Source organism: Aquila chrysaetos, chromosome 22 (genome assembly GCF_900496995.4).
Source record: "Aquila chrysaetos chrysaetos chromosome 22, bAquChr1.4, whole genome shotgun sequence".
NCBI classification, from domain to species: domain Eukaryota; kingdom Metazoa; phylum Chordata; class Aves; order Accipitriformes; family Accipitridae; genus Aquila; species Aquila chrysaetos.
The window spans coordinates 12259846-12274651 of record NC_044025.1 but is presented as its reverse complement, the minus strand read 5'-3'; the positions used below and the strand labels follow the sequence as shown (position 1 = coordinate 12274651).

The 14806-nt window shown below is 55.3% G+C and overlaps 1 protein-coding gene across 1 annotated transcript; it reads left to right on the top strand.

Annotated features, from left to right (window-relative positions):
• The first annotated feature begins 322 nt into the window (after positions 1-322).
• On the top strand, positions 323-14262 carry HRH2 (histamine receptor H2). Its single transcript, XM_029998522.2, has 4 exons — positions 323-482; positions 6294-7815; positions 11299-11460; positions 13403-14262. The coding sequence occupies exons 2-3, from the start codon at positions 6713-6715 to the stop codon at positions 11315-11317; spliced, it is 1122 nt and encodes a 373-aa protein (XP_029854382.1). The 5' UTR covers positions 323-482; positions 6294-6712; the 3' UTR covers positions 11318-11460; positions 13403-14262.
• The last annotated feature ends 544 nt before the right edge of the window (positions 14263-14806 follow it).

Below are 14806 nucleotides of genomic sequence, written 5' to 3'. Positions count from 1 at the left end.
CAAAATGCGTGCCTGCAGCAGAGAGCCACTCTGGAGGGAGGCTTTGCACATAGCAAGCAAGCAGCAAGGGCCCTGAAACCTTAACATTAGCGAGGAAGGTGACGGTAGCACGCAAGGATGCAGCAACAGGAGGCAGCCGGCACCCCCCACCCCTCTCTGTGCCTGGCACAGCTCGGTGGAGCCCAACACACCGTGTGCCCGGAGTACGGCTCACTTTCAGCATTTCAAATTTGCCGGATGATAACCTCGGTGTCTGTGTTCGCAGCCCTGATCCCACCCACTTGTGGTCTGACTCATGTTGCAGTCACCGCGCTGCCTGGATATTGGTATGAGAGGAAGGAGAGGGAGGCAGCTGCCGCTCGCAGCACGCGTCTCTGCCTTCACAAACTGAGCTGCGCACACCAGGGGAAAAGTTGGAGGCAACACAGCCACCGAGGGCTCCCACCTGCTCAGGGGCTGTGGGAAAGCAGCACCTTTCCCAGGTAAAGCTTTTGCCTTACTTTTCTTGGTTGTTATGCTTGTAAATCACTTTCTAGGTGAGATCTCAGAGGGCTTTGGTGGGTCCTTGCTGAAGTCGGGGTGTGGTAAGCACCCTGCCATGGGCCACTCAGGTCAGAGCAAGAGGGTGTTGCTCATCAGACCCTTGCGCTGTTCCTGGAGCAGAGGCCAATTTGGGGACTTTCGCTGGCTGCTGCCGGTGGGGACCACCGGAGCCAGGAACATCAGGATCAGAGGGAGGACGTGGGTAGAGTGTGCCCGGAGCACAGAGGCAGAGCCCTGCCCAAGCATCTATGAATGTGAAGCATCTCTGCCCAAGCAGCCTCCCCACGAGGTTTGCTGCTAAACCAACTTCTTGCACTGAGCTACCCAAGCTCTTTCCCTGAGCACCCCAGCCCCTCCATCGAGCCCTCCGTACCCCGGCAGTTGGTGGGTGTCTGCTGGAGCAAGGGGTTACCCCGTCCAGGGACACGGTTGACTCTGTGGAGCAGGGTACCCCTAGGGCTGGGTACCCCCAAGCTGGGCTGTAGCACTGGCACAGGAGCAGCGGGTAGCCCCCAGGGGTATGCAGTGCCTGCTGTCCCCCGGCCAGAGTAGGTTTCGGCAGGAGGCTGAACCCTGGGACTTCTGCCGGGAACTCATGCAGCTACAAGTACACCCACAAACCCGGCACCTCTGTTTTCAGTTTCACCTTTCCCAGGCACCCTCTGCAGAGCGAACTTTCAAAATGCTGACTGCTTTGCTGGTTTCTGCATACCTTTGGGGGTTTTCTGCTTTCAGGGGACCCAAACTCCCTCTTACCCACAGAGCTCTGCTCACGCCAGAGGCAATAATTGCTGCTGTGTATCAGCCAGGGTTCAGGCTGGGATGGGGCAGAAAGAGCACCACACTCCAGAGGAGAGCAAGGAGCAGGGACAAAAGTGTCTGGAGATGCAGCTGGGCAGGACCTCGGTGTCCCCCCACAGCCCCAGAGGCACAGAGAAGTTGCAAAGGGCTCTGCAAAAATGAGACTGCAACCATCTGTGTGCACCTCTGAGCTGTGTCTACTCACCTGAATGCAGGCACAGGGCACCTTGTATGGGTGAGCACCCACGAGCAGCACACCCGACAGCCCTGCCCCAGGGAGCGGAGGGGAGACAAGCGTTTGCAAGGAAGAGATGGAAACAAGGGAGCAAGAGCTCCATCAATGGGGCTTACTGAGCGCAGGGGCAGAGGCATGCTGGGGGATGCTATGGGGTGCAGCACTGCATGGGACGCGTGGGGAGGAGGAGCAAAGCCCTTCCAGAAAGGCTGTTTATAAACTAGAAACAACCCCATAACCTCACCAAAGCCCTCCCCAGGCAGTAGGTCAAGCTAGTTTCTGCACCACTCTCACATTTGTTCCCTCTCACATTACCTTCAAGCCCCAACTCTGGCAAATTTGGTCTTGTCCCGTTGTGAGGCAGGCTCATGGCTCTGGCAGAGTATCGAAACAGCCCTTTGCCAGGGTCCCTGCAGCTCCCAGCCCTGCCTGCTCCCCACCAAACTTCAAACATCCTCTTTCAGACCAGTAGAAATCCCCACACTCCTGCCCATCTCACAGCCTTGGCTGAAGTAGCTCTCACAGCATCCCCAGATGTTTGATCTCTGGAAGCACTCGAACATAATTTTACAAAAAGCCGTGACGCTCTGCTGCAAGCTCTGCAGGGCCAGGGAATTTGCTTTGCTTCTAAGTGACTTCTGCTGGCACTTTGCTCGGAAAAAAGCTAAGGCAGGGGGCAGAGTGACATTTCAGGTCTTCCTGAGAGCAGAGCTGTCCTGTCCCCAGGACAGAGCTAAAATGCTTCATGTGGAGTTTCTCCTGAGCCCCCAACCATCGCTGCCAGTGCCCTTTCAGGTAGCGGTAAACACTTCCCAAAGACAGGCAGCCACGTTCAGGCGCTTGCTGAGTGCTCCTTTCTGCCCATGTAACCTATCCGTTCGTGGTGCCGATGTACCTAGGCTTTTAACAGGTTCTAAACAAACCTATTATGCCAGAAGCACATGAACGGATAGCAGCAAATGTATTACCTACACTGCCAGAGCAGGCGCTGCATCCCATTAGTCTTGCTGCAAAAGTGCACAAAGTGCTGGAATAAACGATGCTGAAGGAAAGGATGCTGAAAGATGGGGAGGAGGAATAAAAGGGTAAAATGCAACAGAAATTTCCCATGGATAAACCACAGCCCCTTCCCCAGGGGAGATAATTACCATTTTAAATGGGAACACAGCGGATCAAATGTAACATGGGTTGCAACAGAGCAGAAAATATCTGTTCAGGCAGGAGAAGGCAGGAATTACTATGAGAATTGTAAGGAGGCTAATGGGGAGATGATAATACATTACAATGGAAGGATCATTAATGCTCCGGAGAAGGCTATTAATAGATTTCCTTAAAGATCAGCCTAGAGATAAATTTTATCTAATGGTTTTCTTTAGTGATCTTGGCTAAGAAAACGAGAGTTTCTCTAAGGAAATGTACTCGTGAGAACCTTGGGAGAAGTTTTGAACTGGACAAGGGACTAAGTACTACAGGAGAAGAACCAGAGGATCCAAAGATCAACAGAAACACAACAGGCGGGCACAATGTCATATGCTTAGGGACTAACAGCAAAAATTGCTATTCTAAACAGCTGAAAACACCATAGGAAAAATATCTGGCTTTTAGGGAACCCCAGGATGACTGCAACAAAACAAATGCAACCTGACACGTCTTCACAGCAGAGCTAGTGTCCATCAGAGCACCAGCACCACTAGAAAAGGCACTAGAAGGATGACCCAGAAGGGATGCCCTACTCTGGTCCCTCACTATCAGGAGGGTGATTTTGAACAAGGAACAGGTCCAGGCTGTCATAATGAGGATAATCAGGTAAACGTAAAAGCTGCCTGTTGAGACAGAGCTGGAAGGGTATCATTTATTCAGGCTATTGCTAGAAAGGCTGCCATGGGAAACAGCTGGGAAACATACATCAAGGAGGAAATGAACTCGATCTGCCAAAACACAACAGGAGCGGAGGACACAGGACCTGCTATTAAAGGTGGCCACGAGTGACCTGGGCAGAAAACCAGGGGCAGATGTGGAGTCCCAGAGGGCCGATGCTCCAGGAGAGAGCCCCAAGCTCTCTGGGACTCTTTGCCCTGGGAACTTTGCTTTGATGGCAGAGGGCAGACCCCGCAGCCCCCCCATCTACACCAGCCCTCCAGGCTGTTTGTCCTGCAAAGCCACGTCCGGAAGCTGTGATCACTTGGGGGAAAGTTTCCATGAGATAATTTGGCCGAGGGATACGGGAAAGTCTCTCACACAGTTAGGGTTGCAACATCCCACGTCCAAACTGGCAGGCAGCAGGTCCTGCCCCGTCCTGTGGGGGAACAAAGTCCCAAGGGTTTGCAGGCAGCTGAGCCCCGCAGCCCATGTGTGCGGGGAGGGCGCCCGTGCCGGGGCTTTGAGAGCTGCCGAGAGCCCAACTCTACCTGGGCACCTCTGCAGGGATGGGGACCGCTGCTCCTTCCTTCCACAGCTCAGCCCAGTGGCTCTGTATCTCACTTGGAAATAATTTCTACTCCCTGCCTGAGGGTGGAAAAAAAAAAAAAAAATAGTCCTCATTTCTTGCCCTGAGCTAATTAGAAAAAGCAATAAGAAACAAAACCACTTCTGGCCAGGTCTGCAGCACAGGGCTGCGCCGGGGGTTGCCCCACGGCGCTGCCTTCACCACGGCAGGTGCCGAGCGTGCCGACGCACCCGGAGCTGGGACCCGCCAGCAGAGCCCGAGCTGAGCTGCGGGAGCTGGTGGCAGGAGCAGGTTGTTGATGTGTGGTGAAGCAGCCACGTAGGAGGCTGCAATCCACCCACGGCGTTTTCTAAGTGTGCTACTCCCCCTATAATTTATCCTGCCATTTCCACATGTTGGGAGCAATGAAAAAACATCCCTTTCACTTGGAAATACCCTTCTCCGAGAACAACCTGTTCTTGTCATTGCCGTCAGCGGGCAGGCAGCGCTCAGCTTGTTCCACACTCCTTTTGTGCGCGAACAAAGAGCTTTCCATGGCAAGAGCCTGCGCTGCAGCAGGAGGTAAGGAACCACTCCGCATGCTGCTGCTGCGGCTGAAAGCGTCGCATCCCTCTCCCGACAGCCTTAATCCCAACACCCAAATTCAGAGGACCCCCTGTCTGGCAATGAGTTTGCTCTGCTCAGCAGACAGCTTCCCACGGGCCGGTTCATCACTTGACATTCACTTTCAATTCCCTTAGAAGCTGCAGGTATCATCTCTAATCTCACTGGTCCAGTCCCCATCTCTCCACCGTACAGCTCCTGGCAATCAGTGGTTATTTACTCATGCAGTCTCCCTGGTATACTCTCTCCCTGGTATACTCCTTCCCTTGGCCCCCATGCCTTTAACCTTGAATCAAAGACATAAATCATCTGAACAGTATTTCAGCCTGCTCCACATCATTATCCTGTTCTTACAGGGCGAGTTTAGCTTTAAAATCTCACCTCTGTCCTCTGCCAAGGCTGGACCTTTTCCTTTCCTGGAGTTTCTTCTGTTTGCTCCATCCCTGCAGCCTGTTGCACCCTGTGGAGAATCAGCTCTACCTTCCTGCACAAGGCTGTGCACCACAAGGGAGGGCTTCACCGCCACTCCACAGGCTGGGGAGAGCCTGGGGAGCGGGGTCCTGCACCATCCACGGGGACCGGTGCCGCTCTCCCCCACCAGCACATCAGGGAGGACAGGGAGACCCATCACCTCACCCGGGAAGCATACGGAGGGAGACCCCAGCTGCGGCACCATGGGGGGCCCAGCACAGGCAGTTGGGCTCCTCAGCCTGCTCCCAGCCCCCTCCCTCTCTTGTCCCTGCAGTGCCTCAGTTTCCCTTTAGGCACCTTCCCAACATGGGTGTTGCTCGCAATCACACAGGAACCGAGGCCCCTTTGAATCTAGTAGCAGCATGGTTCTGGAGACCACCATAATCAGCAGCTAAAAGCTCTTTTGGAGGTTAGAGGGGTTTGCTGTATTGTTTCTGCCCTTGCAAAATATAGCTTTTTGTTATTTACATCCCGACAGAAAACAGTCATAAAAAAGTAATTCTACAAGGGATGTTCTCCACTCTGTGTCCCTGTCCCACAGCAGAAGCAGCTCCATCCAAACTCTCCCTGAAAAACAAACCTGCATGCTACCCTTCAGCTGCTGGGAATGGGACCGATGAAGCTGTCAGAGCCCTTTCCAGCCACCTCCTCCCCAGGACATCACACCACTGACAAATGGGTTCCTTTTTTCTCCCAGGGCCCTGAGCAGAGCAAGCATTTCCCCTCTGGGCCGCAGAAGCCAGCGTAGTTGCTGACAGCAGGGACCAACACAAGGCACGGGTGGCTGCAAAGTGCAGATACAAAGGCAAAGTTTAAGGAGACTTACGGTCACAGCTAAGCTTCAGAAATTACGTAGTGCTAATTTCGCTAGATTGCACAAGAACAGCACACAGCTTTCTCAGGAAAACTTTCCTCATATCCTCCCAGTACTCATTTTTATCGTAAGCCTGTAGGAATTCAGTGCCTTTAAAATCCCTGCACTTCTCTCAACCCTATGTTAGATGGGCACCCCTGGGGCTGGGAAAGGACGGCTGGCAAGGACATGTGTGCCTGGCTGTAAAGGGACTTTCCAATTCAGGTTTAAGTGGGCTGGAGCATCCAGGGAGGTGCAGACACCCTGTTTCTGGGGGCCTTGAGGGGCAGCTCAAAGGACCTTTGCCCACTGCAGCTCTTGAATTGGTGCTTTCTTTGCAGGTTGTCCTTGGGAGGTGGCAAACTTCTGTCCCTGCTGACCACTGTCACCAGCCAAATATGCAAAGCACGTGAGACCTCACAGGACCTGTCGCCATGGTCACTCAGAGGAAAAGAGAAGGCAGGAGAGGAAAAGGGAACAGTTGAGACCCACCAGCAGCTGCCGTGGGGGATCGGCTCCAGCACTGAGCTCCCAGGTGAAGCCAAGGGGCACAAGCAAGTTGCAGGGCCACATCTTTCCCTAGACCGTGTCATTCCTAGCATACAAGGCTGAACACATGAAGTGTCTCTGCAATGTTCTCCAAGGTCACTGTAGGCCCAAGGTTGCTTTGGAAAGGGCTCTAGGGCTGCCTGTTAGAGGCTCACTCCAAGTAGCTTTGGAGCCAGTGTGAGCAGGACTGCTCCATCCATGCGACTCCACTATGGATCCGTGTTACAACTATACAAGCTCTCAAAAAAGGATGGACTTCCCCCTGCAGCTGCTGGTCGGGTCCTGCCTCACCATCCTCATCGTGATCACTCTGTGCGGTAACATCATCGTCTGCCTGGCCGTCACCCTTGACCGCCGGCTCCGCAGCTTGACAAACTGCTTCATTGTCTCCTTGGCCATCACTGACCTGCTGCTGGGCCTCCTGGTGCTGCCATTCTCCGCCTTCTACGAACTCACCAAAGAGTGGCCCTTTGGCAGCACTTTGTGCAACATCTACACCAGCCTGGATGTCATGCTGTGCACGGCTTCCATCCTCAACCTCTTCATGATCAGCCTGGACCGCTACTTTGCTGTCACGACCCCACTCCGCTACAGCCAGCTGGTCACTCCCTCCAGGGTGACTGTGGGTTTGGTTGTTATTTGGACCGTTTCACTGATGGTCTCCTTCCTACCCATCCACCTGGGCTGGAACACCAATGGGACAGCGGTCCAAAACACAGTCCCTAACTGCAACAAGGAGTGCACGCTGGAGGTGAACCCTGTGTACGGGCTAGTGGATGCTTTGCTCACCTTCTACATCCCTTTGGTCCTCATGTGCATCACCTACTACCGGATATTCAAGATAGCAAGGGAGCAAGCCAAGAGGATAAACCACACGTGGTGCTGCAGCAGCAACACCCCCATGCCACCCATGGTGAAAGAGCACAAAGCCACCGTGACGCTGGCGGTGGTGTTGGGAGCGTTCATCGTGTGCTGGTTCCCCTATTTCACAGTGTTCACGTACCGGGGGATGTGGGGGGACAGCAGGGTGAAAGGCACACCCATGTCCATTGTCCTCTGGCTGGGCTATGCCAACTCAGCCCTGAACCCCATCCTCTACGGGACGCTCAACAGAGATTTCCGGGTGGCATACCAGCACTTGCTGCACTGCTGGAGAACTGGGGGCCCCAGGAGCTCCCACCTGCCTCGCCTCCAGAAGGCCCAGTCCAGGGGCAGGAGGTGCAGGCAGGGCCAAGGCAGGCAGGAGGGCAAACCCCTGAAACTGGAGATGAAGAATGGGAAGGGGATCTTGCTGACCGATGGAGCACTCAAGAGGTAAGAGCCTTCTTACATGAGGGGCTTTGATGGTAGGTCCATCCCCAGAGAGGAAGACAGAGGTGGGGACACTACGTTGTCCATGAACTGCCAATGCCCCAGCAGGAGATCCTTGCCCAGGCAACTCTTGCTCTTTGCAGGCACTCAGAAATTCATCACCACCAGCAGGACCCAGCTCTCATCCCTCCATGCTGGCAGCACAGGTCCAGCTACTCCAGCTTCACATGTGACTAGCCACCCCTGCAATCGCCACCTGTTCACAGGGAGCACGAAAGGTCCCTGGCTCTGCTGGGTAACGGGGACAGTGTTGCCATCAGAATTTGCTGTACAGAACAGGGTGCAGCCATTAGCTGCGGCTGCTCCCAAAAGCCAGCCGTGTCCCGCTCTCCGGTGGCAGGCAGCCAGCAAAGCCTAGGCACACAGCAGAGCTGCGCGGGACTCGGGAAAGGTGACCGCCTGTCACAGGGTGGGCAACAGGGTGTTAGCCCTGGGGCACAGAGTCAGGCAACCTGCAGTCAGGCTGCGAGTCCCTGCAGGAGCCGAGATCTGGGTCCCCAGCTCCCTGCAGAACAGCTCAGCAGTTTCCCTTCCTAGCCGAGCCACGCACCCTCAGCATTTCGGCTGTCTGTTTGCATCAGCAGCGAATTCAGCCAACAGCAAGTTCCATTCCCATCTCTGGAAAGGAGCAAGAATAGCCAAAATTAGGTTGGCAAATATTTTTAGAAATACAAATAACCATGTAAAATTAGAGCCAAAAATTCCCTCAGTGTCACCCCAAACATGTCATGGGGGTCAGGCCTCAGAGGGGTGTGGGTGCAGCGAGGGAGAAGGATGGGTGCAAGCCAGGCAAGCTCTGTGCTAGGCTGTGACACCAGTGCCCTCCCTGGGCAGCCACATCCCCACAGGGCTGGGCCACCCACTCACTGCCTTGCTCAGAGGCATTTGCCCACCTGAGCGTAAGGAGAACACAGAAGCATGCTGTCTGCCACTGTGCAAACTGCTGCTCCCAAGACTTTAATCTAACTTCTAGGTAGTGCCTGATAAGCAGCCCAGAAACTTTCCATCCATAGATAAGGAGTCCTTCGACTCCCCGTTCCCAGCGTGCCAGCAAAGAAGCGGCGTTCCTGCTCTCCTGCGGCACGTGCCCTTGATCCTGTCCCAGAAACACAGTCTCAAGGCACCGAAAGGAGAATGTAGGGAGGTGAACCAAAGGGCAGAGCCATCCAAAAGGCTGAGCTGGCATCGTGCCTCTCCTGGGGCTCAGATCTGACTTTACCCAAGGCAGAGGGGCAGCTTGGGGCAGGGGAGTCTGCCCCAGGAGACACAGAGGGATAGGTAAGTGCAAACAAATACAAGAACGCAGCTCCTGGGGCTGCCTTTTCAGTCCAAGGAACTAATAAAGAGTGCAAAGGTATAGCATTTGCTGAACATGGTTGCAGGTTGTATATAAAAACATAAGGAGATCATGTGCCTGGCATGGTAGAGATGCTTCTGCAAACATCAGAGACGAAGAAAGAGCTGTGCTGTTTTACTCACACAGAAGTGCAGCTCCTGGGCAAATCAGGAACTCACACGTCGTGGCTCTGCAGCTGGCTGGGGAGAGCTGGCGGTGGGGAACAGGCCAGTGGGACTTTTCTACACAGCCGAGAGGGAGAAGGGAAATGTCAATGATGTCTCAAAGTACCGCCTTACCACAAAGGGAGAATAATGAGATGGAGGGAAAGAAAAGGGGAACAAAAGTGGGTTTCTGTTCTCCAGGCAGAGGTCAAGGTCACTGTCTTCCTGGCTTCCCCCCCTCAGCTTTCCTGGGTAGACAAGGTCATTCCCCTGGTTCCCCAGAGGGCCTGATCCTGATACAGGAGTTGTATCCAAAGCCCTGGGGTCAGCGGCAGCCAGGCAACCTTTGTCCCCAAACCCTCAGCATGTGGGTGCCTGGTGCCAGCAGGGCTTGGCAAAAGCCCCAGTGCAGGGACCAGGCACGTGGCTCCAGACTGTGCTCACCCCTGTGGGGTGAAGCTCCCCCACCGCTAAAATCAACCTCAATGAGTCTCCCAGCTGGATTTGCTCCCAAGGGTGCAGGAGGTTGGAGTGAGGAGGGCAAGTGGCAACCAGTGCCACAACAGTGCAGGTACACAGGAACCATGGGGAAGCAAGAGAGGAAGCCTCGAGCACAGGGATGTTTCCTGACCTTTCTAAATCCAGATATCTCCTTCCCAACCTACACAGCACCACCGCTGTGGTTTCTACTCACAATCAGATAAGAGTTGCTCAAGCACCAAATGATCAGTTATAGGTTTTACTTTCTCTACTTCTCTTCTTAGCCTGCTCACTTGCACAGAAATGACGCACCAAGGATCGTGTGGGGTGCCTTCCAACCCTTTTTTCCATAGTCAGATATGTAAACATCTGCTGTTGGCAGATGATCTAGTTCAACTAATACCACACAAGATATGTGGGCACAGGATTTACCTGTACACCAAAGCCTGGCAGCCAATTTCACCCCAAGCACGAACCGAGCTGGTTCCTCTCCCCACTTCCCTTTTGCGTAGTCTTCCCAGTCATCTGCCCCGGCCACATTAACAGAAAAAGACCAATATGAATCACTCCACAAACTCCTAACCGCCCAAATAAGAAGGACCAGAGCTCAGAAGAGCTCTACTCAGAGCGGCTCCATGGAGTCATTCAGGGGAAAGCACAACCGGCAGTATTTTGAACCGTTGCCCTTAATAACAATGTTCTTTCCTGTCATGAGGCATAGAGAAAAGACCAGCAAACAAGAATGGGAATACTGGAGAACTGCAGCCAGTCTCAGGGGAGTCAGGAGCAGGGACAGGGAGCCAGAGTCATCGCTGCTTTGGAAGTCAAAAGGCCACAGGAGCACCGCAGCCATTAAAGGGCTGGAGGCATTTCCATGGATGAGGACCAGGTGGGGTGGAGAGTGCAGGGCCAAGCAGGGATGCAAGGGAAGACAGATGCTTCTGTCTCCCTACCAGGCACCAGAGAGGCAAGGCAACTCACTTCACACAAAGCCAGTATAGGAAAACACTACTTGGATGCACAACACCTGGTGGACCTCAGGAACCTGCTTCACTGCAGTGGGACAGGACTCTGAAGAGGAGTGTGCCAAGTACCGGGCACGGCTGTAGGTCGTGAGACCAGTCCCTGCGGTCCAGAGAGATTAAAAGCCTGAGAAAAGGAGCATTCAGCACTAACAGGGAGGTATCAGGCAGAAAACACCGGAGCTGAGCAAGTGGCTCTGGATCACCCTCTTGCACACATCAGCTGTGCTCAAGGCAGCTTGGGGCAGGACTGTGGCCGCAATCTGTGGGCAGAGAGAAACCAGTTCCCACAGGAAAGGATTACTGTCCCAGTCACAACATACCTGCTCCCAGGCAGGCGCTCGACCAGGCTGGCACTGACTGACTGATCTCTTCTTTTTCTCTCTTTTCTTTCTGTGTTCATGTGCAATTTAACCCTTTCCAGCACTGGAGCTTTCCCATGAGTCTCAGCCAGCCTGCTGCCCTAGGACCCAGGACTCCCAGCCTTCAACTCCTGGCTGCCCTCTTCCAAAATCCTGTGAGGCTGAAAGGACAACACTCAATTTTCCTCAGGGAGAAACTCAATGGCAGAGGCGAGGGCTGCAGGGTGAGTACAGAGCCAGGGCTGCTGGGTGCAAGTGAGGGGAGGGGGCAGCTCTCCCTGCTGTGGCACCTGCTGCATTTTCCCCGGTCCAGCCATCTCCTCCCAGTGGTACTTGGTGCAGAGGGTGATACCATCAGAGATGCATCCTCACTCCTCTCTCCATTTGCTCTCCGAAACCAGCCCAAAGCCCAGGGCTGTGCACCCCCCAGCTGCCCTGGAGGTGTGGGTTTACACAACCACCCTGCGATGCCGTGGAAGAAGCCTGCATCCTGCCTGTCCCTCCACACGCTGCAGAGGCAGCTGCATTCAGACCGTGGATTTCCAGCACGCTTCATTTTCATGCAAGCCTACATCGGCTCCACATAAATTGCCAGCAGCTTTCGCAGGGATGCTGGCAGGGCTCCCAGGGTGAGGGGCTGATGGTACACCGGGCATTGCTGCTCTCTCTCGATGATGCTGGGCTAGAGGACATAGCTGCCATGCACAGGGATGCCTCTCAGCTCCAGAGAGCCACTTTGTGCAGCCCGTCTCAGGAAGGGCCAGGCAAGGTCACCCTGACCTCCACATGCTCTCTTTCCAATGCTGCGTGCTGATAACCTGGGCTCTCCTGTATTGACTGTGCCCTGGGGGCAGAAAATACAGTCACCCACGTGCTGGAAGCTAGGTACACTTGTCCCTGCTGTACACTGAGCACTGCTAACCTTAGCCAAGGTCATGGCAACAGTGAGAGCCGGCGCTGCCTGCCCACACGTGCTGCTGGGAAAGAGCTGGGCCTGCTGCAGGAGAGTGCGGGGTCCCCCGCCCTGGGGCACAGCATCAGCCTGCGCCTCTCGGAGGGACTACCTGTAAATCACCCTGGAAATGCCATTGCCCATCAGCAGAGAGACCAGAGGAGAACCAGAGGCTTGGAGAGCAAGGTGGCAGGGCAGGGCAGCAAGGTCCCCATGACCCCATCAAGCCCCACTGGTCTGCAAGTCCCTCGACGTGATACGCCAAGGCACAAGCATCGCTCAGTGAGGAGGTGGCAGCGCAGAGGCTGCTCCCCGGGGTGGCATTGCCACAGCCCCCAGCACTGTCCCGTGGGAAGGAGCAGCATGAAACCCCAAGCCTGGAGGGCACAACAGGTCACAGTGAACCTCCCTAGGGCAGGGGAGGTGCTCATCCCCCAGCAGCGCAGCCACAAGGCAGAGTCATCCCTGCTGCTGTCATTACCCAACACCAGGGGTGGAGGGGACTCCAGTTCCAGCTCTTCTGCTTCATGCTTTCCCTCTGTGTTGCACGTATGTTCCACAACACATTTAGTTTCTGTGAGGTAAAAGCAAAATACCAGCCATCCGCTGAAAGACTGCTAATCTAATAAGCAGAATGAAGCAAAGTTGGTATGGGGGAGAGGTTTGCAGTTCTGAGGTCCTGGTGTAGCCACAGATTTCCTCTCTGCACCACGGGGGTGGGGACAGGAAATGTCACCTCGCATGGGGCACCCACCCGAAAGAGTCCCTGATCTGAAAGAGTCCCCAGTCCACGTGCAGTGGCAGGGAGAAGGGCCATGGGAGAAGGACCACCCAGGAACAGAGCACTGCTGACCCCAGGACAACTACTTTTATCAAGCTGTTTGAAAAGACAACACCCCCACCACTGCTGGCTGACCCAAGCGGATGGGAAGAGCAGGCAGAGAAAGCCACAAGCAAAGTGATGTCACTCAGAGGGATGTGGGATGATGAGTCCTGGGGTGACGTGAGCCTGCTCAGCTCTGCCCAAATGTCAGCACTCAGCATATAGCTGTGCTCTGCTGAAAGCATCCTCGCAGCATCGCACCACAGTCCCTTCCCAGCACAGCGGGTGCTTAATGCAGCATCCCTTATGCTGGGGAGCAGGAAAGGGGGGGGGGGCAGGGACCTACCTGCACCCTGCAAAGCTGTTGAACCCCCTCTCTGTTCCCCTACAGGATCCCTGCTCTGGCACACGGCATTTGCTCCATCCCCAAACACTGCTGGAGAGGCCTTTGCCTGCCCAAGTTTCTTCCCAGGAGGGTGGTGTGCTTGAAGAGCCCTTGGAGGAGCTGCAGAAGAGCCTCTCCCCTGCCCCGTCGGGGCCGTGACACCTCCAGCGTCGAGCCCTGCATCAGCAGGCAGTGGTGCCTGAGGAGCTGGGTTGGGAGTCAGTGTGTGCCCCCAACAGGGCCGGGATGGGGGTGCCCTCCCCAGGCCCACGGCACTGGGTCAGGCTTAGAGGGCACAGGGTGGGCAGAAAAGGGTCGAGGTCTTAGTGCCAGACAGGCCAGCCTAGGATGGAGAAGGGGAGCACAGGCACTACACTCCCTGGTACCCTGTCCACGTATCCACCCCTCGGAGGGGGCAGGGTCCTGATAGAGGCAGGGGTGACATGGCAGGAGGGCTAGACACAGCGGATGTCAGCAGCCACGAGTGCCAGATGTCCATGCACAGGACACCCAGTTCAGCATCCATGCCAGGGCAAGACTACCTCCCACATTGAGGCAGTTTTGAAATCATCGGGGCTGTCCCTGCTCTCCATGTCTGCTTCACACCCGCTGTCCCAGCCCTGCTGCAAGGAGAGAAGCCCTGGAGACTGCTGGGCCATGGGGAGATGCTAAGCAGCTGGCGTTTGTTCCCAGGCTCTGCCTTCCCCAGCATCTCAACACTAAGACTGCCGAAACAGGATGTTTCTGCACTGAGCCTGTGCAGAAGTCATCACTGGTATAAAAAAATCTATTTAACACAGAGGGAAAGTGAGAAGATTGATTTATTTGGGTGTGCTCTGTCCTGGGAAGAGCCTCCCTGTCCTATACCCTGCTGTCCCTTTCCCATCCCTCTGCTAGGACAAAGCCTGGACACACACAGCACAAGCCCCCAGGACACGGGTTGCAGTCGCCCAGGGCAGGGCTGGCATCCCCCCCCCAGAGAGCACCTTGCCCTGTGGGAGCAGCTAGACAGTCCCCCCCAGTCCGTGAACTGGTGGGAAGAAGGGGGCAGCAGGCAGCGGTGACCAGGTAGGACAGGAACAAACAAGGATCCCTTGCTGTGCTATGGGGCAAGAGTTTTCCTCCTGGAATAAGCCTGACCCATATCATCCCCAGGCACAGCGTGCTCCTTCCGCACCCTACAGCATCCCCAGGGCACAACGGAGGACAGGCAGACCCCTGTTTGCAGGATCCCCCCAGGAAGGGAAGGTGCCGAGCCCCCGGGCTAGCTGGTTTCGTGTGTGCCACGGCTCTGCCCCGGGAGGGGGGACGGGCAAGGGCAGAGCTCGGTCTCGGGTGCCCCTGCAGCTACTCCGGGACACTCCTGCCCCAAGCTTCGGGGAGGGGGGGGGGGGGGGAATATCTCCCGGC